The following is a 21,426-nucleotide window of genomic DNA, read 5'->3' on the forward strand; positions in this document are numbered from 1 at the left end:
TATTTATGCTATTTTTCTATTTTTTCCATTGAAATATTCAATGGTACACAGATTTTCAGGCATATTGAGTGGAATAATCTGAAATGGGCATGACTGAAATGCAGACTTTCAGCTTTAATTCAAGGGGTGTAATAAAAGTGCATTGCATGAACTGCATAGGAATCATAGCCATTATTATACACAGTCCCATATAAGAATCGTGTGAAATGATAAGTATGCACCTTATGTTTCTCATGTGATATTTTGCTCATATAGATGAATTTACACAACTAATGTCAAACTCCTGACTCAGGAGAAAAGAGAAAAGATGAGCAACAACCAGTTATTCAATTAAACTTTATTCACAATGCAGCCATGTTGAGGTGTGTGTGTGTGTGTGTGTGTGGTGGTGTTTGTGTGTGTGTGTGGGGGGGTGACAGCTGGGAGTAATCAAACATGATGAGAGCAAGGGGAAGCAAAACTGAAAACATCAACATAGGACACAGACTGTCAAAGTAAAGCAGGAAACATAACACAGAGACAGGAACTTGATGGGGGACTAGGCTTTACAAAGGTAAGATGAGTTCAAATTAAACCAATTAACAGTTAAAATCAATACCATGTTAACTTAACAAACTTTGTCAGAATTGATTTAAACCCAGATGTTATGTTATATAATCTGTAAAAGTGCAAAACAAACAAACCCGGGATAGTACATGTTTGCCTATTACAGAATACATGTGAGATATGGCGAAATCAAAACAAGAATGTCAACTAAGAATATGGACAAATGGTGTTCTCACCCACTTTGTCACAGGACCATTATTCCAGCCATACAACTGATCATCGGTTTTCCGCTGATGACTTGTTGCCAGGACAGAGAACATTTCTCCTGCTTACTGTCAAGCTCTTAAGGAAGACTAACTGATTATGCTTGCATTTCTTCATCCTGCTTGATAAGTTAAACACATTTTAATCTGGGAGTTGGTCAATATGTAGCCAACTCCCTTACAAATGCTGTTAAACTGGCTCTGACTTGTTCACAAAGAGGCTGCTACTCTGTATATCATCCTGGCTGATTTGGGGATTTATTACTTTTGTTCGATAGAACCATACAGACGTGACTGCATCAGATTTCTTTTATTTGTAGCTTTGTAGTAAACATATGTTCACTTTAGTTATTGTTTAATGAATCGTCTTAGTATTAAATGAAATGTTAAGTTGACTTACACAATAGACATTACTCTTTGAACTCGTTTTGAATCGGGATCCGTAATGAACGTTTTGGCTCTCACCACCTTCTACTTTTTTGTAAACCCAAGTCCTGGGGGCTCTAACAGAGGACATTGTGTGCTCATATGGTAGAAATATACAGTGGTTTGAAAAAAGGTCTCCTGGAGAAAAGTTTTATGATCAGACGAACAAACATTACCCTATTTGGCCACAATGACACGAGGGGTGTTTGGATAAACCTGAGACTTTCATACCTGAGAACACTTTCAAGCATGGTCATGGTAGCATCGTGCTCTAGAGCTGTTTTGCTGCCCTTAGTACCTGTACATTATGAAAGTGGATGGAGGAATGAAAAAGGACTATCTCCAAATTCTTTAATTTCACTTGAAGTTAACAGCTAGGCACTAGACATTGGTTTTAAAATGGATAAAGCAGGCTAATATTAAGTTTCTGGAATGGCCTTCCTAAAGTCATGACGTATTTACATTTTTGAAAATTTGTGCACTACGCTTACAAGCTGGGTCTGTGCCATGAAACTAAAGAGTTCTGTCTAAAACCTCTGTTCCCTGAAGGAGAGGAACGAGGTACAACACATAAATATGGAATATAACAGCCCCCCATCTGTCCTGGAAACCTCTATTCACGCCTTTAAGGCAAATGACCTTTGATGACGTTTACACAGCCCCGCCTGCACATATACACCCTGTCATCACAGTCATCAATCAGTTTGATAGCTGATGAATAACAATTTGTTTCAAAAAGTGTAACACAGACTCTTTGCCTTTATTTTATATGGACCTATCAAGCTAACTGAGTAGTTACCATCTGTAGTCATCCTGTTTTCTGTTTTCTGTGGAGACCTTGAGAAGGGACATCATGTCTCTGATTAACAAAGCCAGGCTTTCTTTGTATTAGCTGTCTTTGCAAAACGCGGAACCTCTTTAACCCAGCCCCTGTGATTCACACACTGAGCATGCTCACATAATTTGACTCTTCCTCTGCACAAAATGGATTGATTGAGCACCACCTACTCAAATCAGACATTATCATAGGAGCAGTACAAAAATTATTTTAAAAAAATATATACAGTACTTTTGTTGTTCTGCAAATAAAACAGAGTTATTCTGGAGACCCTCGATAATCAGAATCAGAATCAGAATCAGAAAGGGTTTTATTGCCAAATGTTGAGCAGGTTTACAACATTAGGAAATTGCTGCGATAACTCTGTGATTTGATGATCACAAACACAAGGTAAAAAAATAAACTCGACACATTGCCTCAGATTCATTGTTACACTCTCCCACAGCCTATATATATATATATATATATATATATATATATATATATATATATATATATATATATATATATATATATATATATATATATATATATACATATATATATATAATATAAATTAACATAATAAAGACACTAATGAGGTGAAGTGTATTTCCGAGGTCATTCAACAACCAAGGAGCCCTGACAGCAAAAGCTCGGTCGCCTGCTGGTGGGAACAGTGTATCTGCCTGAGAATATGATACGTATTGGTTGGTAAGAGAACAGCAGTTTGAGGAGTTGTTTTCCATTTCCACCGACGTATTAATTCAGCTCCAGTGACACATCTCCACAAATATCAGGACAGATACACACAATTATTTGGCAAAAATGAGCCGAAAATGAAATTCAAACTAGTTTTTTCTGTGACATATCAAATCTGTCAAACTATGCTTTTTTCATCATCACTGAGGTCACGCCGCTTTCCTGTTCATCTTTGACACCCGCACTTTTTGAGAATAAAGGCCTTTTTAGACGAGAATGTCACTCAGTCGTGCTCTGCAGCGATTGTTATGCTGCGCACGTGTTTGTGTGCGTGCAGATGTGAGACCGTGTCACATGAGGAACGGCAGACAAAAGAGTCGTGTGGCTGAGGTTCATCCGCGCGGACGCAGGGTTTGTGACACTGGACTGACCGTCTCTTTTTCCCTTTCACCCTCTGTCTGTCTCACACCTTTCATATCTCCAGCTTATGGTGAAAACAAAGACTAACCTTTATTTTTTAGGCCAGTGCCGATATCGGCATTTAAATGTTTTATAAGAATAAAAAAATTTGTTATAAAGTACAATGAAGCTACTGTAAAGGCAGTGTCCATACTTTATTTAGCTTTAAAGGCCTGCTATGCCTGATGACGTTATCTGCTTTTTTTCTTCTACGTTTGTGTGTGGCAGTGACGTTTTCAAATATTATCGCTCCTAGTTCACAGCGGTCACAGTGGGCATCACTGCAGGGTGAGATTGTAACACCTCGCAGATGTCAGACACACAGACACACACAGACACACACACACCTGCAAAGTGTGAAACTTACTGAGCCGAATCTTCACAACATTTTTATTGAATTAATCACCCGTTGATGTCATATACTGACCTTTACCAGAGCAGGTCAGTATATGACATTTTTTAAGTGTTAGACAAAGCAGACGCATAAAGTTTAGGTTACAGTCTTGCTAAAAGAATGCCACAAGTCATCTACAGGTGGCATTTAAATGGCTTTTAAGCTTTTAGCATTTTATGTTTTGCAGTATTTATGTTGTTGTTTTTCCATTTCATTCAACTTTGAATAATTTTCAGTCTTGTGCTCTTATTTATCATTTTATCGCTTGCTGACAGTTAATTATTGTCTTCTCGTTATCACTGTTTTTCTTTAGGGCCATTAAAAGAAAAAACTATTTTTCCAATATGCTTCCTGCTTGGATTCCAGGTTGACAGCACCTAGGGAACATTTGTCTAAAGAATGACAAATAAGGCTACAAAAAAAACAGAGACTCTCATCTCAAATTTTCTCTTCCAGTAGTGCTTGTCCTCCACCTGCTTCCTTCTTTTCATTCTTGCCTCTTTTTTTCTTCTTTTTATTTTACATCAGTTTTAATTTCCATGCATGCTTAAAATCTGCAAACTGAGGAAATTAAGAACATTTAGGACATTTCTGTGCACTAAAAATAGCTTACTATTGATCTATAAGAAGGCTGAATGAGTTACCCAAAGATTTACTCTTAGCTGTAATAAATAAGCTTTTCTCATATGTTTTATTCACATCAGTGTTTGCATCCAGGTTAAATCACATTTCCATAATAGAAATGGTAAATGAAATCTCTAGCTGCTAGTACTGAATGACAGCGTAAATGCATCCATAACCAGAAAAACCAAATATAATCAGATTTAAATTAAAGATGAGCCCAAGTAAAATCAAACATCGCCTCGACACCACTATTTGTGATGATTTAGAGATCTAACCCGTTAATTAACATTAAGTATGAAAAAGAAAGAAAAAATAAAAATCAATAAATGAAGATGGTAATTACAACCCATTAAATGTGTTTTTTATGATATTTTTAGGGAAGGCAGAAAAAGAAACAGTAGCATAGAGTGGAAGTTTAAAAAAATCTAAGCTTTAAATTCAATATCTGTCATTTTTATCTTGTTTATTTTAACTTGTCCTGTTTTCTGTATTGTATACAAATAAAGTAAAACAAACAAAATAGCCGTGAATTCGGTAAAAGATATTTAAAGGACTTCAGTATCTCAGTTTCTCTCTTGCAGCAAAGGTACCCCCTGAATGCAATGCTGCAAAGTCAATAACCTACCTCGTTTTGTTTTGTTTTTTAATTATGTTAGTATCAGCCTAAAGCACTTAAAATCTTACAAGACACCAAATGTTTTCAGTGCTTTTATAAAGTTTTCCGATAATAATTGCTGCCTATGTTAAACATTTGTCTTCTGTAATAATGTGTGAGTAATGAGTGCATACTCAAACTTGATATTACTGCACAAGAGAAATAACTCCACGTACGTCATCGTCATCAATCCGAAAGACGATGACGCGTGTGAGAGGAAGGGAGGCAGGTTGTTGGGTGAACTAGTGTCTAGGGCTATATAAGGTCCACTCCCAAAGAGCGAAGAAGAAAAGAACACAAAGCAGACTGATAGAAGCAGCTTTCCCAGTTTGAGAGTCTGCAAGAGCATATTCCTGACAGAGAAACAAGGAAGCGAGCGGGATCTGCAGCACACATCAGACCGGAGCCCAGCTGACTCCCACCTGTGCACCTCAAACCAGGCAGTTTAATTTCAGGACAGGTGAGCAATGCTCTGGAGACTGACTCTCGCCGTGGCTGTGGTGTGTGTTGGCAGCATGTGCAGCTGTGAGAATGCTGATGTGATGAACAGACTGATCGTACCGAGGGACTATGGGGTGAAACTGTGTGGGAGAGAGTTCATCAGAGCGGTCATCTTCACCTGTGGTGGCTCCCGGTGGAGACGGTCCACGGAGGGAGACTTGGGTGAGTTAATGCTGCTACACTTTCACTAATTGTTTCATTTGTGTGCACTAATTAAATGTATGCAGACGTGTTTAAAACTACAGTGAATGGTGGAGATCTGTGAAGAGTGTGAGGTATTTATTTATCATTAAGACCAAAGATGCTCCACAGGTGGAGGACTGTGAAAGACTTCCTGTTAAATTTTGACCTATGGCACTTTGGAATGAGTTCAGGCTGTTTTCATTCGTTGATGATGCCTGATACATGTATAGCACGACAGTTCAGCACCACAGTCGGCTCCTTTTAGTGAATACTCTCCATTATTCTCCTATTTTCTTTGTCTTTTCTGGCCTACAGTACACTTTCCTGCACTAATTTCCTGATTGCATTTGAGGTCGCTGATCTTTTTTTTTTTCTATCTCTAGATCTGTTCCCGTGGAGTTCCCTCCCTGATGTTAAAGTGGAGGAGAGCCAGCACACCTGGCAACGTGATGCAGACCTCGCAGAAAACCACTCTCCTCTCCGCACTGCCTCCTCTTACTCCCTGGCAGACCTCTTGGCTCTTTACGGGTCCACAGGTGACAGACAGCAGCAGCAGCCACCGCTGAGTCTTCCCGCCCCTCTGGGGGACTCCCATCTGTCCACAGCTGCAGGTGAGCAAGACGGGACCCCGGGTTCAGCTGACTGGATCCTACCAAGCAAGAAGAAGAGGAACTTTTCACTTGGTGTGGCAGGGATGTGCTGTAACCAGGGCTGCACCAAGAATGATATTGGACGCTTGTGCTGAGGCAGGAAGCAGGGTGGGTGGGTGATGGCACGAGCTCGATCATGGAGCCATTATGATGAGCAGTAATGGACAGTGTACAGAAAACGTCTGGTGTTGATTAAGCTGTTCCCACTCGTGCTGTAGTGTACAAGAAAAACATTCCCCCAGCTTCACATCGTCTTCATTCTCCTCTCTCCTTTGTTTAATCCATCTGTACGTATTATATGTTGTTATCTTTGTCAATAAATTTTAAATACTGTAATATATGACATATTGAGCAGCATCAGATTTTTTTCTGTCTATATTTTGGCCTGTCGACTCTCAGACCACATTCATGAAATGCATTCATACTAACACTGGACAGTATTGTACATTAATGTCATTTAGGAGGCCGGGAACTTATTGCTGGCCTTGTTCACAGCATTAAAACACCCTGATGATTTTCTCTAAACAGCCCGAGGATAATACTCCACAGGAGCAGGGTTTTTGTCCTTTTAACACTGTTGCACCCACCTAAACCCATTCAGCCTCAATAAAATAAACATAAAAATATCTCAACTCTTGCTGGCAATCATGGAGTTTACACATTAACTTCACATTAAAAAACGCTCTTAGATGGAGCTACGGCTACTGTATGACTTGTCTACTAAAAAAGCACAAACACCTTACATATATAAACTTCACATCTTCAGATATTCACATGTAAACCAGCAGAGCACAGTTTAAATGGCAGCTTTTTCTTAACCCTGTCTGAAACAAACTACAATTAAAAACAAATAAGGAAAAAGAAACACCAGTTGAATTTTTGGAGCTTTTTATGAAAATCTTTGGATACAAAATGATACACACTTCACAGAGGAATCATATTTGATATACATACATCACAATAATACTGGTATGGAAAAAGATAACTCCCAAATGTTTTGCAATTTAAAAAAAACAAAAACAGAATAAACTGACAATCGTCAAGTATCATGAAAGAAATATTCAGGGTGCCTAATAGGAGGTTAAAACACAGGAGAACGCACACACATTTAAAGTGTACACTGTCTCATTGCTAATAATACATTTATTTGAGTTTCACACCAGAAAACGACTTGAAAAGAGAGCATTTGGGATTAAAAACAAAGAGAAAAGAGTCTGTCTTCCACAAACATTCACCGACAGTCTTAAACCTAAAAAGAAATCATGTAACACACAAGCTGGATCTTTAAATAGGTGTCGAAGTATAAAACGAAGACGTGACCACAAAATCGAATCAGTTTTCCTAATAAAAAGCACGACTGGCAACAAGTCTCCTGCAGAAAATAAAGGCACTTCCCATCATTACTTTCCCTCCAGGTGCAAAAAAAATCAACTTTACATCACTTTACATATCTACAAACTGCACAAGCTTAAAACTTCATACCCTATTATTAAAACACAACTGTTTATTAATGAAGGTTTCACAAAGTAATGGCTGCTTTTCACTGAAACAAAAATTACACTGAGTTTATGATAGTTTGCGGGTTTTTTCCCAATGCCTTGTGAAATTTTAACTCTGACCTCAATGAAATAGCATAACCTGCCCCTTATAAACAAGGAGGCGGCTCATTCCTTCAGTCACCTCACAGGTTCTCAGCACAGACACATTCAAAACTGTCACTTCCACTGTAGAAGCAGAAATCTCGTAAAGATCGCGATGGCGGGTCCCGTCCTTACAGACATGGATAAAAACCCTAAAAAAAATCGATATGGGCATCGGCAGGAAGAAATCTGCTCATTCAAGTAGAGCTGCTCATGAGCACGTGCACTGGGGTTCAGCTCTGGTGATTTACGCCCAGTGATGTGAAGACTGCAGAGCCTTTGTTCCCTCATAGTCTCTTTGCTTATGCAAAAAAAGACTTTCCTGCTTATTTTACATCTTTAAAGGTACACAGTAACTGCTGCTTGTTGGTGCTTGTTCTTTTCACATTCTTGGAAAAAATACTGACTATCACACTGAAACTTTTTATCGCCTCTCTCGACGTTTAAAACGCAACACGTGCAAACACATCAAAGAAAACAATTGGTCCCAGGGTGAAATCTTCCTGAAAGCGCCGGAAGTGTAGTGTACTCATTCATCAGTTCATGTGAATACTTCATGCGACCATAGGAAGAAGACTGACATCACTTATAGGCAGCCTCGCTTCTGTCAGTCTGCCCCAGAGCAGCTGTGGCTACAACTGTCGCTTGCCTCCACCAGTGTGTGAATGGGTGGATGACTGGGTGTGTAAAGTGCTTTGGGTCCCTAGGGGGGGACTAGTAAAAGCGCTATACAAATACAGGCCATTTACCATTTACCATCACTTCAACTCCAAACTGCAGTAAATCAGATGCTTTGTTGTTTTGCTCAGGTCGGAGAGGACTGACTCACGCGAGTCAACGCCTAAAGGTCAAAGGTTCACGGATCGATGCTCCTCATCTTTCTTCGCTATCTCGTACAGTCTCCACACTATGGATTAATGTCTTGAAAGTAGGCCGCAGTTTAGGGTCATTGCTCCAGCACTCCATCATAATCTTGTGAATCTGGGGAGGCATCAGGACAGCATTATTTACACAGTTCTAAGAAAACAAAAGAGATTAAGTGTTACTAATGAAGCCTTCTGTAAGAACCCAGCAGTTTTAGGGGTGAGCTATGGAAGCTAAAAGCTCCAACACACTACCAGCAATGTGTATCTAATAAAATGGCTGTTGAACACAAGCTAAACTGTGTGTGCATCTTACTCAAAGCTTCATTTTACACGGTCATCTGGGTTAGTTCAGTGTTGTTGAGATATATGATTTTCATCTTAGCTGATCTTAATCCTCTCAGGATCACTGAGGACTATGTTTAATAGGTTCTTTACTCCACATGAATTTCTTATGTGAGACTCACGTTGTTAAACATCATAAGCAAGTTATATCTCTGTTGTCTTTGAACCACAAGACATTTTACCAAAACAATGAGCAGCTTATGGTGAAGAAAGTAACAGACCTGTGTAGGACACTTATCAGGAGCAGGCAGCCTATAGCCATTTCTCAGGAGGTCAATCAAATGGTAGACAATCATCTGGCCCTGCTTCTCATTGCCCATTTTATTCATAAAGACCTAAAACAGAAGAAAATTCATTTGGTCTGGTTAAGAAGAAGCAGTATGTTTCAAATAACATGAAAGAAAAATGAAGTGGTTCCTGTTTTTGAGTACATCACGCAGAGAGGAGTGCTCAATCAACTGATTCTTTAAGCCACGCTGCAGCCTAATTACAGTGAGTTGTTTTCCAAATCAACTGAGCAATTGAGACAAGTGACCAAGAAATTAAAAGTAAAATGAGGGAAACACTTAGCAGAACTAGAAAAAAAAACACAGTACCACTGGTGGGCTGCAGTTCTTGTCGCTGTAAGTGAAGAGTTCATAGAGGACGACCCCAAAACTCCAGACGTCTGAAGCCACAGAGAACTTGCTCTCTGTCAGCGACTCAGGAGCGTACCTGCAAGACACCGCAGCACATTCAAGACTCAAGCATATATATAACGCAATCCATACACAGATTGCATATAAAAGACGGACATTATACCAAATTTAAAGACATTATACCAAATTTAAAGCCTCAACTTGATGTTGCTAGAAACAGAAACCGAGGACACTGCAGGCTCAAATCAAAAGCTCAAACCAATCAAAAAGTAGCCAAACCATAGAGATTCTCTGATCTTGTCTTTTACTCCAGTTAATTTCCAAAGTTAATATCACAATATGATGTTAAACTTTAAATAAAGACCATTAAACCACGAGCAAAATGTTTATTGAGGTCATACAGGAGGAGCAGTAGTGTTGTTTTCTCATAGAGTTCTATACAATCAGACTTGATTCTGCGTCGCCCCCAGCTGGTAGTTATCGGGAAAAAAACTATGTTCAATTAAGGCAGATCGGAAAGTCACATCCATAAAAACATTTTTTAAAAACACAGCTGTCTATTAAACGCAATCAAACGGAGATGAAGTTCTGACCAAAGACCATTTAAAGTGGATGCATAAAAACGAGTTCTAATCTTTGCCTCCGTGTGGATCATGATTTTACTTAATTGCGAATTTTTAAATCTCACAACTGTTAGAGTATTTAAAGAAAGGAAGTAACAGCTAGTAAAAGCAAAAGATATTAAGATAGGATTAAGCGTGGTCCTCACCAGAAGATGGGGCTTTCCCCAGGCTCTCTGACAGTGTAGTAGTCTTTGTCCTGAGGAAGCACCTTGGTCAGACCAAAGTCACCGATCTTAACCCTCATCTCGCTCTCCACCAGAATATTTCTTGTGGCCAGATCTCTGTGAATGTAACGCTTAGTGCCAAGGTAGTCCATTCCCTGGAAGGAATTCATGTGTTACACCAAATGCATATATTTTGCAGCAGCTCCGAGAAGAACTGTGAAGAAGCGTTTTGCAAGAATCTCTGTATAGCACTGTGTTACCTTGCAAATCTGTGACGCGTAGTGCAACAGTTTCTTGGAATCAAATCTGTCCTTGTGTTTGATGAGATAATCTCTCAAACTGCCATAGGGGAGATATTCCATGATCAACCGTAGGTTTCTTCGTCCTGCAGAAAAAAGGGAGTTGAGTTCGCTACTAGAGAAAGAGAATACGATGTGAGCGGTGGAGCGGAGGCCTCGCCTAAAGTGGGTTTTCTGAGCTAATTCAGATTTATTTGTTTCATTGGGCATGGTCACTGACGCCCCAGGCAGCAAATGTGTGGAAAACAGCATAATGCATTAGAAAATGTGCCGGGGTGGGAATATTAAATCAAGAAACAAGCAGCTCACGGAAGTTTGCATTAAATAAAAGAGAAAAAAAAGAAAAAAGTGAATCTCTCGTCTTGACATTATTAAGGAAAATTACATAACATAAATATACAAAAGAAACAATATTTTATACCAAAACAGCAACATTTACTAACTTTAATTATAAGCTGAAATAGGACCAACAGCATTTAATGTTTTTACTGTTTATCCAAGTCATAGGAGATGACGAGCAATACAAGTTCAAGTGCACAGTAATGTGAAAAAGCACACGGCTGATTTCTTTAAGTTTTTGCCTACAATATTTGTCAAACTTAAAAAACCACATGATCAAACACTTTTTGATATTACACAACAATAACCTGAGTAAAGACAAAAAGCAGCTTTTAAATAATGATTTCAATGATTATGGAAGAAAAGCTATCCAACAGTACCAGGTCCTGTGTGGAAATATTTATTAATTAATTAAATAACCACATCTTTTGGAACACTGAGAAGATGAATTGAGGTTGGCTGAAACAGCTCAAAAAGCAACACGTCCCTTAAAAACAGCTACGAAACAAAACCACTGACGTCTATCGATGTTGAAATGGATCAGTGGTGGACCTCGCCAGGACTGCCATACTTATCAAAATTACTCCAAGAGTGCACGGTTATCTTTGTCTAATATTTACATTTGTTGGATGATCTGAAACATTTAAGTGTGACGAATAAAATCTAAGAAATCAGAAAGTGGTTACTTAATGTTTCACAGCACCATAGAGATCAAACAATGTGCTCATACCTGCACTGTAGCACACTCCCTTGTATTTGACAATGTTTTCATGCTGAAGTGATTTAAGGATCTCAATTTCCCGCTCAAAGTCCCTGAGGTGCTCAGCTGTACTGTGCTGGAGTTTCTTCACAGCCACCACCTCCCCTGTGCTGTCCTGCAGCGGGTCGTACCTGCACATCTCCACACTGCCAAAGTTCCCCTGAAGTGTGAGATGAAACAGACAAGAAAAACACATTTTAAAAGAGAAATGCTATCATTTCCATTTATAATAAATAATTAGCACATAATAGTATTTTTGGATCTTCACCAATGGAAACAAGGAAATGATGAGCCGGTGGAAAAATAATAATTGACTATAAAAGCTGTTTAGAAATGATTTTGTTTATATACATTACATTTCTAATGACATGAAAAAGTTACTGTATTTTTCAGTCAGGTAAGTCAAACTTCACTCAACTCATTCTTCTTGCTTCCTCCACTTCTGTACCATTGATTCAGTAATGTTGAATTCTCTCGCAGCTGCTCTATTCCCATGTTGTTGCAGTATATTAATGACTAACCTCGTATTGCGGATGGATAATCTCTGTTGTTCTCCTGACTGAAGTTTGGTCCGTTTATAGCATCATGCCATGCGATTGCATTTGTCGCTAACCATCAGGAATCCTCAAGTTAGCTTTTATCGAGTGGAAAAAAGTTAGCATTCATCCTCTAGCTTCACTGTGTTTATGTTATGCTAACATAGCTGTGTCGCTAGTGATCACGTAGCACATCATTATATACCAGCTAGCCCAATTTCAGTAACCCTACAAAAGTTACTGCCGTTTAGTTTCCTGTCTTCATTTATGTTGGAAGTGATAGCAGAGCTGTACCTTTTAATTCTTTCAGAAATCTCTCAGTCAGAACATGCTATATCATATTTAGGTGGAAACTAGTAAGCTAACATCCTGCTAACTTCTAACGCCATTAAATTTAATAAATTCTGTTTTCATGGATGCCTTGATGTTAAACTTAATCGTTACACCTCAGGTGATCATTTTATTAAAGATGAAAGAATTTAGACAGTGTTTAACTCTCAGTGATGCCGCAGTGTTCGTTTGACTTTGGGACCTGAAGGGATGGCGTTTTGGACCCAGATTACTCTACGAGACTCCTGACTACGGTAGCCGTAATGCTCCGGCAAGCCATTAAGCCGTGCGCCTTCATGGCTTAACAAAGTTGGGATGTTGGTATGGGATATTGTATTTGTTTTAAATGTTATATATTTATGTGGTATGTGTATTTTGACTTTTTTTGCCATGATGCTAGGTCTCTCTTGGAACTGAGATTTTTAATCTCAATGAGATTTTTTTTACCTGGATAAATAAAGGACTAACAAAAATAAAAAATAAAAAAAGTTGTACTAATAGATTTTTGACAGATTTCTGCGCACTGTGTACCACAAAAAATCGGTTTGAGGTCAGTAAGCACAACCAGAATTCACACATAAGGCGCACTGCCAATTTTTAAGAAAATTAAAGGACTTTAAGTGAGCCTTATAGTGCGGAAATTACAGTAGTCAAACTCTAAAAATAAGTGATGTGTACATAGAGCATGTCTCACTTTGCCCAGCTGCTTGAGAAAAATGAGGTGCCGCTCCTCGAACTGTGACGGATCTTGGTTCTCAGAGGCCCACGGGAAGCCGAAGCCTCGTGCTCTGTTGGGCACCATGTCACTCTCCACCAGCAGCTCATAGTCTGCAACAAACGGCCGTGTCACTTTCAACAACATCTGGGTGAAATAACGAGCGTGCTGGAGTGATGCATGGTGGTCTTTCTCTGACACACATGACTCCATTCATGTTCCTACCTGGTGTGAAGAGACTGTTGAGATCTCGGATTATTGTTCTGAAGGAGGGCCGGTGTAAAGGCTCATAGTCCATACAGCTGTTTATCAGATTGGCCAGCTCTGTCCATTTAGGAGCCGGCAGCTGGTGTCTGTCCTCATAGAACAAGTTTTTCTACAGAACAGGAAAGAACAAAATTAAGTACCTGATTGTTCTTGTCTTGGAAAAGAAGACATGTTTTTAAAAGTTTAACATTTTAAACCTGTCTTTTCACAAAAGAAATTAGTGAGTTTCACATGTTCAGGAATATAAATGTATCTTTTTTGTAACAGACTGACCAGCCTCACATCTGTACAGCTAATTAGTTCAAATCTAAGCCGCTCTAATGAACCCGTTTATCTAATTATGTCTCAAAACCAAAGTTAAATATTTTACAAAATGTATCAATGCATGTTTGGTTTTTTTGGACCTTTGAGCTGTCCAGTGTGCTGAGAGGTTTGTCTCCTCCGCTGCAGATCTCCCAAAGCGTGGTCCCAAAGCTCCACTTGTCTGTAGCTAAACTCAGGTTTTGAGGGTTTTCAATGCACTCAGGAGGCACCCATGGGATACGCTCCACTAGCACTGCAGGTCAGACATGTAAAGAGATGCAGGAAAATACTAAATGTTGGAAATGCAGACCAAAGATGAAGAAAAGGGAAGCAAAAGGTGACTAAATTATGTCCTCGTAGGTATCTCTGACAATCACACCAAGGAAAAACCATGCAGTGAACATCATTCCAACATCACACAGGTGTGAGGTGCAAGCCTCGGGACCGCGATGTCGGCGTTCTCACCTTCTCTGGGCAGCACGGTGATGCTGATACCGGGGTCACTGAGCTTGATGAATGGAAGACTGCCTGTTTTCCGATCCTCCTCTCGAATCAGAAGGACATTCTTGGCACAAACATTCCCATGAATGACGTTTTTATCCTCCTGTGTTCAGTTACAATAGGGACAACATAAATATCAACGTAGCATTAGGAAAGTCCCAATGAAAGGTTCATTTCCATGTTGGTTTCTTTTTTCCCTTCATTTCAAAATGTGTAAATGTGTCCATAATCTTTACATTTAAAAAGAAATCTGTATGGGTCACACAGCATTAAGTTGGTAAGTCTTACCAGATAGTGCATAGCCCAGGACAGCTGTTTGGCCACTTCCAGCTTCCAGGTGATGTTAACACAGCCTTTGTTCTTCTTCAGGTAAGTGTCCAGTGAACCAAATTTACCGTACTCCTGCACCATCATGTCTGACCGGGAGATTGAGATTAGATCGTTTCACTTACTCATCTGTTTATTTACTTCTATCCATGAAGAAAATCTTTTCAACAAAGCTCTATGAAATGAAGCACTAAATTAACCAGTTTGTGGTTCACTGAAGATTGTGTTGAGTAGTAATACACATGTGCTTACCCAGAAGTCTTCCCCTGTTACCATGTAGTGATTTTGGGGTGTTTATATATATTTCATAAAACTGAACGGACATTTCTTCACTTAAACACTTCCCTCAGCCCACATGCACACACTTGACTTTTTGCATCCATTACATGTAAAAGAAGAAAGACTTTGACAACAGCTCCCAGATACACTACTTCACGTGTGTGCTGCTTTAAAGACTACAGTGGCCCCTTAGTGACCTGTTGATCCCAAGGGCTTAATCCAGTCTGAACGAAGGGTCAGAAACCTTCTGCCCTCTCTGTTTGATCGTCTCAGCTGCCCACAGGAACACAGTTTGACATTATTTGGTGCTCGTTTAATGTGTGAATGGTCTCTTTTTCTATTTTGGGAGCCTATTCCTCGTGGACCTACCACATGACTGGTATAATTAGTGTGTTGCTGCTCATTTTGTCTACATCTTAAATATCTTAAACCATCCAGTAAAGGTTGTGCTTGTGTTGTACACTTACTTTCATCTGCACAAACACACACGCCATAAGTGAGAAGTAAGTGTTTGTGGGAGAGCTGGCTCATTATGCTTGCAGCTTCAAAAAATGACTGCAAGGAAAAAAATGAGAGAAGAGAATTTAAATTTGAGTCCATGAACATGAGTAATCAATAAGATTAACAGTCACCTAAATTCTTCCTTAAGAAGCTAACCTCTGAATAGCTGCGATGTGCCTTGTCCAGAATCTTAATAACAACGTCCATCTGATGTGTCTCCCCATAGTCTCCAAGCTCCTTCCTCACACCGCAAAAGATCTTGGTGAACGTTCCTTGACCCAGACTCTCTTTCTGAAACACAGTTTTATTGGTTTATTGAAAAAAACCACATTGTTTAGTTGACTCTAAACAGTTCCCTAGGCAATGTCCTCTCCTCATAAACTCCTCAAAATATATTAGCTTGAATAGCAGGAGTCATACAGTCATGCAACCAAAACAGCCTATACAGCGAAATGCAGGGTTTTTTGTTTAGAGCAGTATTCTCAAAACTACAGACAAATACATAGTTTATCATCCAAAGTAAGACGCATGAAACAAAAAAGATGACAAACTTTGACTTTTAACATCCATCAGAGCCAATTCCTTTAGCATTTCTTAATGAAAACTCAAAGTTGCCACAGATGTTTATCCAAATCTTTACTCCTGCCTTTTTTTATTCGTAGTTAAAGCTGAGATCTTCTGGATTCTCTGAAGTGAAGAGTCACGAACTATATCAATACATTTCCAAGCCTCCACACATTCATCCTGGGAACTAAATGAAATATTATGTTCGTCTGGCTGAGCTGTGACCCAGGCAGTTAAACGTTATCGACCACCTGGATCCGATTTATTGAAGATCAGATATATTGGCAATATCATCAGGCCTTATCATTTCCAGGCAAATTGTCAGAACATAATATTTTTCTTCTGTAATGAAAGATAGAGTAATCTTTTGGGGTTTCAAGCGGTCTGCTAGCAAAGCTCTTAACTAACTTAATAAAAACATCAAGTGCAAATCAGAAAGTCAAAAAATACATTCAGTTTATACAGCCCTAAAAACTAAGCACACAACTTAGTTTCATAGGAAATAAGAGGTTAGCAGTCAGGTGCTGCTAATCAAATGCACTGCCCAGCACATCAGCACAAACACAAGCACAATACTGCAGGAGGAGTGTTAAATGGTAAAATGGTAAATGGCCTGTATTTATATAGCGCTTTTCTAGTCCCTAAGGACCCCAAAGCGCTTTACACAACCAGTCATCCACCCATTCACACACTGGTGATGGCAAGCTACAGTTAAAGCTTGGCTAAATAAACAGCCTGTAGTCGTGAGGTTTTCCTATGACAGTTCTGTCCAACAAAACTTTAAATGCTCAAATAAAATAAAAACAGAGACAGCAGATTGAGTCTTTTTGTTAACCGTATCTAGCATCCTGGCGGATCCCACAACAGTTCTCTTGCCTCTGGTGTTCTCACTCAAGTTTACATTCACAAAGGCTCCAGCCTTTAAAATACGAGATTATAAACAACAACAAAATAAACTATCACAGCTATGCAGATGACACACAAATATATATCACAATGTCACCAGGAGACCGAGGCCCTGTACAGGCTCTTGGTAAATGCATTGAGGAAATCAATGACTGGTTGTGCCACAATTTTCTCCAGCTAAACAAAAACAAAACTGAGGTAATAGTCTTTGGCGCCAAAGAAAAACGATTACAGGTCACCAGAGAACTTCAATCTATACATCTAAAAACCACAAACCAGGCGAGAAATTTGGGTGTAGTGATGGATGCAGACCTAAACTTAGAAAAACACATTAAGACAATAACAAAGTCAGCTTACTATCACCTCAAGAATATATCAAGGATAAAAGATCTGATGTCTCAACAGGACCTGGAAAAACTAGTCCATGCGTTCATCTTTAGTAGGCTTGATTACTGTAACAGCATCTTTACAGGTCTACCTAAAAAATCAGTCAGACAACTACAGCTCATTCAGAACTCTGCTGCTCGAGTCCTCACTAAGACCAAAAAAGTGGACCACATCAGTCCAGCTCTGAGGTCCTTACACTGGCTGCCTGTCCGTCAGAGGATAGACTTTAAAGTTCTGATGCTGGCCTATAAAGCTCTGAATGGTTTAGGACCAAAATACATCAATGACCTCCTGACCCAGTATGAACCATCCAGATCCCTCAGGTCATCTGGATCCGGTCTTTTATCAGTTCCCAGAGTCAGAACCAGACACGGAGAAGCTGCATTCAGCTTTTATGCTCCTTATATCTGGAACAAACTCCCAGAAAGCCTCAGATCAGCTGAAACACTCAGTTTATTTAAATCCAGGTTGAAGACTCACCTGTTCTCAGCTGCATTTGAATAAAGCACCAAATCCACACTTTAAGCTTAAATTTCAAAACTTACATTTAACTACTGATTTTATCTACTGTTCTGATTTTATCTGTTTTGATTTTATATACTGTTGTTTGTTTGTTTGTTTGTTTGTTTGTTAATTAGTTAGTTAGTTTATTTGCTTGTTTTAATCAATTTTAAATCATGCTTTTTATTTGTTCTTGTTTCTAATGTCTCTGTAAAGCACTTTGAATCACCTTGTTGTTGAATTGTGCTATACAAATAAACTTGCCTTGCCTTGCCTTGTTCAGAAGTCTTAAATCTAAATTATATCTCTTCAGGAGAAAGAAAAGAGGACTTTCAACACTGTTTGGTATTTCCAGTGTGTTTGAGAAACAGCATGTGCAATCCTGGCGTTTTCATGTCAAAGGAGAGGCTGAAGTTAGGAGCCAGAGAAGGTTTACTTACGATGATGAGATCCTCCTTTCGAATCTTGTGAAAGACCATCTGGCTGATGTTGTGTTTGTGGAGCGTGGGAGATATGGGCATCTCGGCCCCTTGATTGCTTCTACACACTAGCAGGTTGGACTTATCTGAAGAAAGGTAGAGATTAACAAGGTTCACACTACACCTGACCAAAACTAGACAATGACACTGATGACTCACACTGTTAAATATTGAATTTGATCAGCAATTATAAACCTGGATTATTACATTCAGAATTCTTATCGTGGATATGAAACTTTATGTTGTGTGTTTTTATATTTTTCACCATAAACCATAAATCAAAGTTTTGGTACCTAAAAACCTGGAATAGTTTACTGAATCATTAGCTTTCATCTCTAACTTCTCCACACACATATGTTTTGTTTTGTTTTTTATGAGGCGATAAAAACTTATTTTTGTTCCAATAAAAATGTCATTAATTTCTTTTCTTATATGCATGCAAAGCTAAATCATTATTGATACCATACTATCAGTAACCATTTCTTCGTAACACCAACACAGTACCTTTGTATGATCTGTTCTTTGGCTTATAGTCTAATCACATGTACCAATAAACACATTTTCTTAAGATGTTTTTAAAGTATCTAATAAAAGCAGAAGCTTTAAGATGATTAATTGACTGCAGCAGGGACACAAAGGATTTCACACATAAACAGTTACAAAATTAAAATAACAGTGACATAAAAGTGCCCAGAAATTCTGTGGAGTGCTAACATAGGATTCATCAGTGCCACTGAAACAGGATTTATGTCATGGTCCTGGGCCATGTTGGCCCAGTATTCTTAGTTTTCTTGTATGTTTGTATTTTGTTCCCTATTTAGGCCATGTTTCCTGAGTTGCCCTGTTGTGTTGTTCCCTAAGTGTTTTCCCTTCGTGGCTTTTACCCCCTGTGTGCCCCTCTGTGTATCTGTGAGCCCTCGTCTCTCCTTATGTTTTATTCCATGTTTCCCCAGCCCGTTATGTCTGTGTTTTCCCCGTGCTCTCTCTCCTCCTGTCTGAACCTCCGTACTTCCTGTTTGACTCTGCCCGTCTCCCGTCAGTGTTATGTTCACCCCGCCCTGTCTCGTTATGGTTATCTGTGTCAGCTGTGTTCCCCGTGTGTTCCCACTTTCCTCGTTAACCCTCTGTGTATTTCTGTCTGCGTCTCCCTCTGTTCGGCGTCGCGTTCTCCCTCATGCTGTGTGTGGTTCTCCCCGTGTCTTCTGGTATATGTTACAATTAGCTTTTCCCAGTGTAGTTTAGTTTAGTTTAGTTTTGTATTGCTTTGGTATCACTGCTTTCGTTTGTCACCTGTCAGCAATAAAGCTGCATTTTGAGTTTATCCCCTGAGTCCGTGAGTTTGCATTTTGGGTCCTCATCCTGCCTGCCACACAGCGACCATGACAATTTACAAGTTTGAGGATACTGGAAAACCACATTTTATTTGCTGATTTTATCACTGTCATCTAATGTTTCACAGCTAAACAACGCACGCTGCTCACTGTTTTCATAGCTTCATTAAATGTTAAAATGCTTTTATTTTTTAAAAAACTCAAAGCATGTGGAAATGCATTTTACTGTGCCTTCAATTCTGAAATGAGAAAATAGCTTGTATTTCACGTTTTCATTTTCGTTTTCATCACATACATGTTCTGGATGTGAACACTGACCTTTGTGGCTGGGTGGGCAGCACCTGATCAGCTGAAATGTGTACCCATCAGTGCGGAGCGCCTCCTTCTGGTAGCAATTCAGAAGTTCCCTGAGTGAACCAAAGCTCCTCTTGGCTCCACTTAGAATGTACTCTCCTGACTCCGTCTTTGTGATCTGACAGTGCTTATAGTCCACCATCGTTTCATACTGAAAATCAAAAGAAAAGTTTCCACAGCTGAGTTGTGCTGAATGTTACAAAGGATGCTCCTTGTGTCCCTTCCTTACTGCCGTTTCAGTCAGCCATACACGGTCTGAAAACTGGTCATTTTTACTTGTTTTAATCCTCCCTCAGTCATACAAACTTGAAACAGTCTAAGTTACACTTAAAGTCAAACACAGAACACACATCCAGTAAGTCACAGTATGGTGACCTGCTGGGAGATATAGACCGCCTGCAGCAAGTAGATACCAAACCTTATTGCTCCCTCTAGTGGCTGAAAATGTGATCAAAATCATGTGCAGATAGGTGTGTTTCCGGTTTTTGAAAACCAGTGGACATGGTTTACTTTGAGAAACAGCTGTGCAATTTCATCGTAGTGACTTTAAACATCTTACTTCATATTTTATATCTGCTTGGATGTATGCAGTCATAAGCTGAAGAAGCGAGTTACATTGCATAGCAGTAATGTGGGAAATCGAGTGTTCCCCACAAACATTAACACTACTTACCCCCACCACAAAAGACATGAAGTATTTATCATAATCCCTGGGGCTGCAGCGAAGCATGTACAGGCCTTGATGGTTACCGGAGCGCCGCAATTTACTGACCGTAAATTCCATCCTGCAATCAAAAGGGACAGAATGTTTTTTGCTGATTTCATCTGTCCATGACTGTGCATGTGGGACGTGATGCATGATATGCATGCGTGTGATACTTACGACACAGGGCCGTGGCAGTAGCTCTGAATGCACTCCAGAAGCCGTGGCGGCGCTAATTCTTTGCACAGGTAATGATGGGCATCGGCCACCAGCCTGTAGTATCCATCGATCAGTGACACGAATGACACGGCCACTGAGAGCGAGCGAAATTCCAGCTCCTTCATTGTGAGTCAATGCAGAGGCATACAGAAATACAGATGCAGGATTTTACTTATTTTCTCGTGCTGGAAGCAACAAAGTATCTTATACACGAGCAAATGAGGACAACCTAACATCATTTAGTTGTGAGAGTTCAGCCCAGAGTCTCCAAGTTGATACTGCTACCATCTTGATCCATGATGGCTGCCACTGGTGACACGTGCCTGTTATCT

General features: G+C 39.5%; 2 protein-coding genes across 2 annotated transcripts in view; one reads left to right on the forward strand and one right to left on the reverse strand.

The window, feature by feature from the left end:
- The first annotated feature begins 5,187 nt into the window (after positions 1-5,187).
- On the forward strand, positions 5,188-6,557 carry rln1 (relaxin 1). The gene is made up of 2 exons (XM_085465218.1): positions 5,188-5,549; positions 5,954-6,557. Exons 1-2 carry the CDS (start codon positions 5,354-5,356, stop codon positions 6,313-6,315), a joined length of 558 nt encoding a protein of 185 aa, XP_085321344.1. The 5' UTR covers positions 5,188-5,353; the 3' UTR covers positions 6,316-6,557.
- A 534-nt stretch (positions 6,558-7,091) lies between these two features.
- Positions 7,092-21,426, reverse strand: part of jak2a (Janus kinase 2a) — a 41,474-nt gene continuing 27,139 nt past the window's right edge. Inside the window, exons 8-24 of the mRNA XM_085463397.1 lie at positions 21,056-21,213; positions 20,846-20,957; positions 20,137-20,323; positions 18,449-18,573; positions 15,807-15,941; positions 15,617-15,704; positions 14,832-14,959; positions 14,508-14,646; positions 14,144-14,295; positions 13,698-13,848; positions 13,452-13,585; positions 11,862-12,051; positions 10,754-10,878; positions 10,476-10,648; positions 9,665-9,782; positions 9,290-9,403; positions 7,092-8,841 (exon numbers count right to left, since the gene is read on the reverse strand). Of these exons, the coding sequence (XP_085319523.1) occupies positions 8,734-8,841; positions 9,290-9,403; positions 9,665-9,782; positions 10,476-10,648; positions 10,754-10,878; positions 11,862-12,051; positions 13,452-13,585; positions 13,698-13,848; positions 14,144-14,295; positions 14,508-14,646; positions 14,832-14,959; positions 15,617-15,704; positions 15,807-15,941; positions 18,449-18,573; positions 20,137-20,323; positions 20,846-20,957; positions 21,056-21,213 (2,337 nt within the window). The 3' untranslated portion in view covers positions 7,092-8,733. The remainder of the gene's footprint in view (positions 8,842-9,289; positions 9,404-9,664; positions 9,783-10,475; positions 10,649-10,753; positions 10,879-11,861; positions 12,052-13,451; positions 13,586-13,697; positions 13,849-14,143; positions 14,296-14,507; positions 14,647-14,831; positions 14,960-15,616; positions 15,705-15,806; positions 15,942-18,448; positions 18,574-20,136; positions 20,324-20,845; positions 20,958-21,055; positions 21,214-21,426) is intronic.

This window comes from Copadichromis virginalis, linkage group LG7 (assembly GCF_057382275.1).
Source record: "Copadichromis virginalis isolate Kocher_CV1m ecotype Utaka linkage group LG7, C_Virginalis_male_GT1.1, whole genome shotgun sequence".
Lineage (NCBI taxonomy): Eukaryota > Metazoa > Chordata > Actinopteri > Cichliformes > Cichlidae > Copadichromis > Copadichromis virginalis.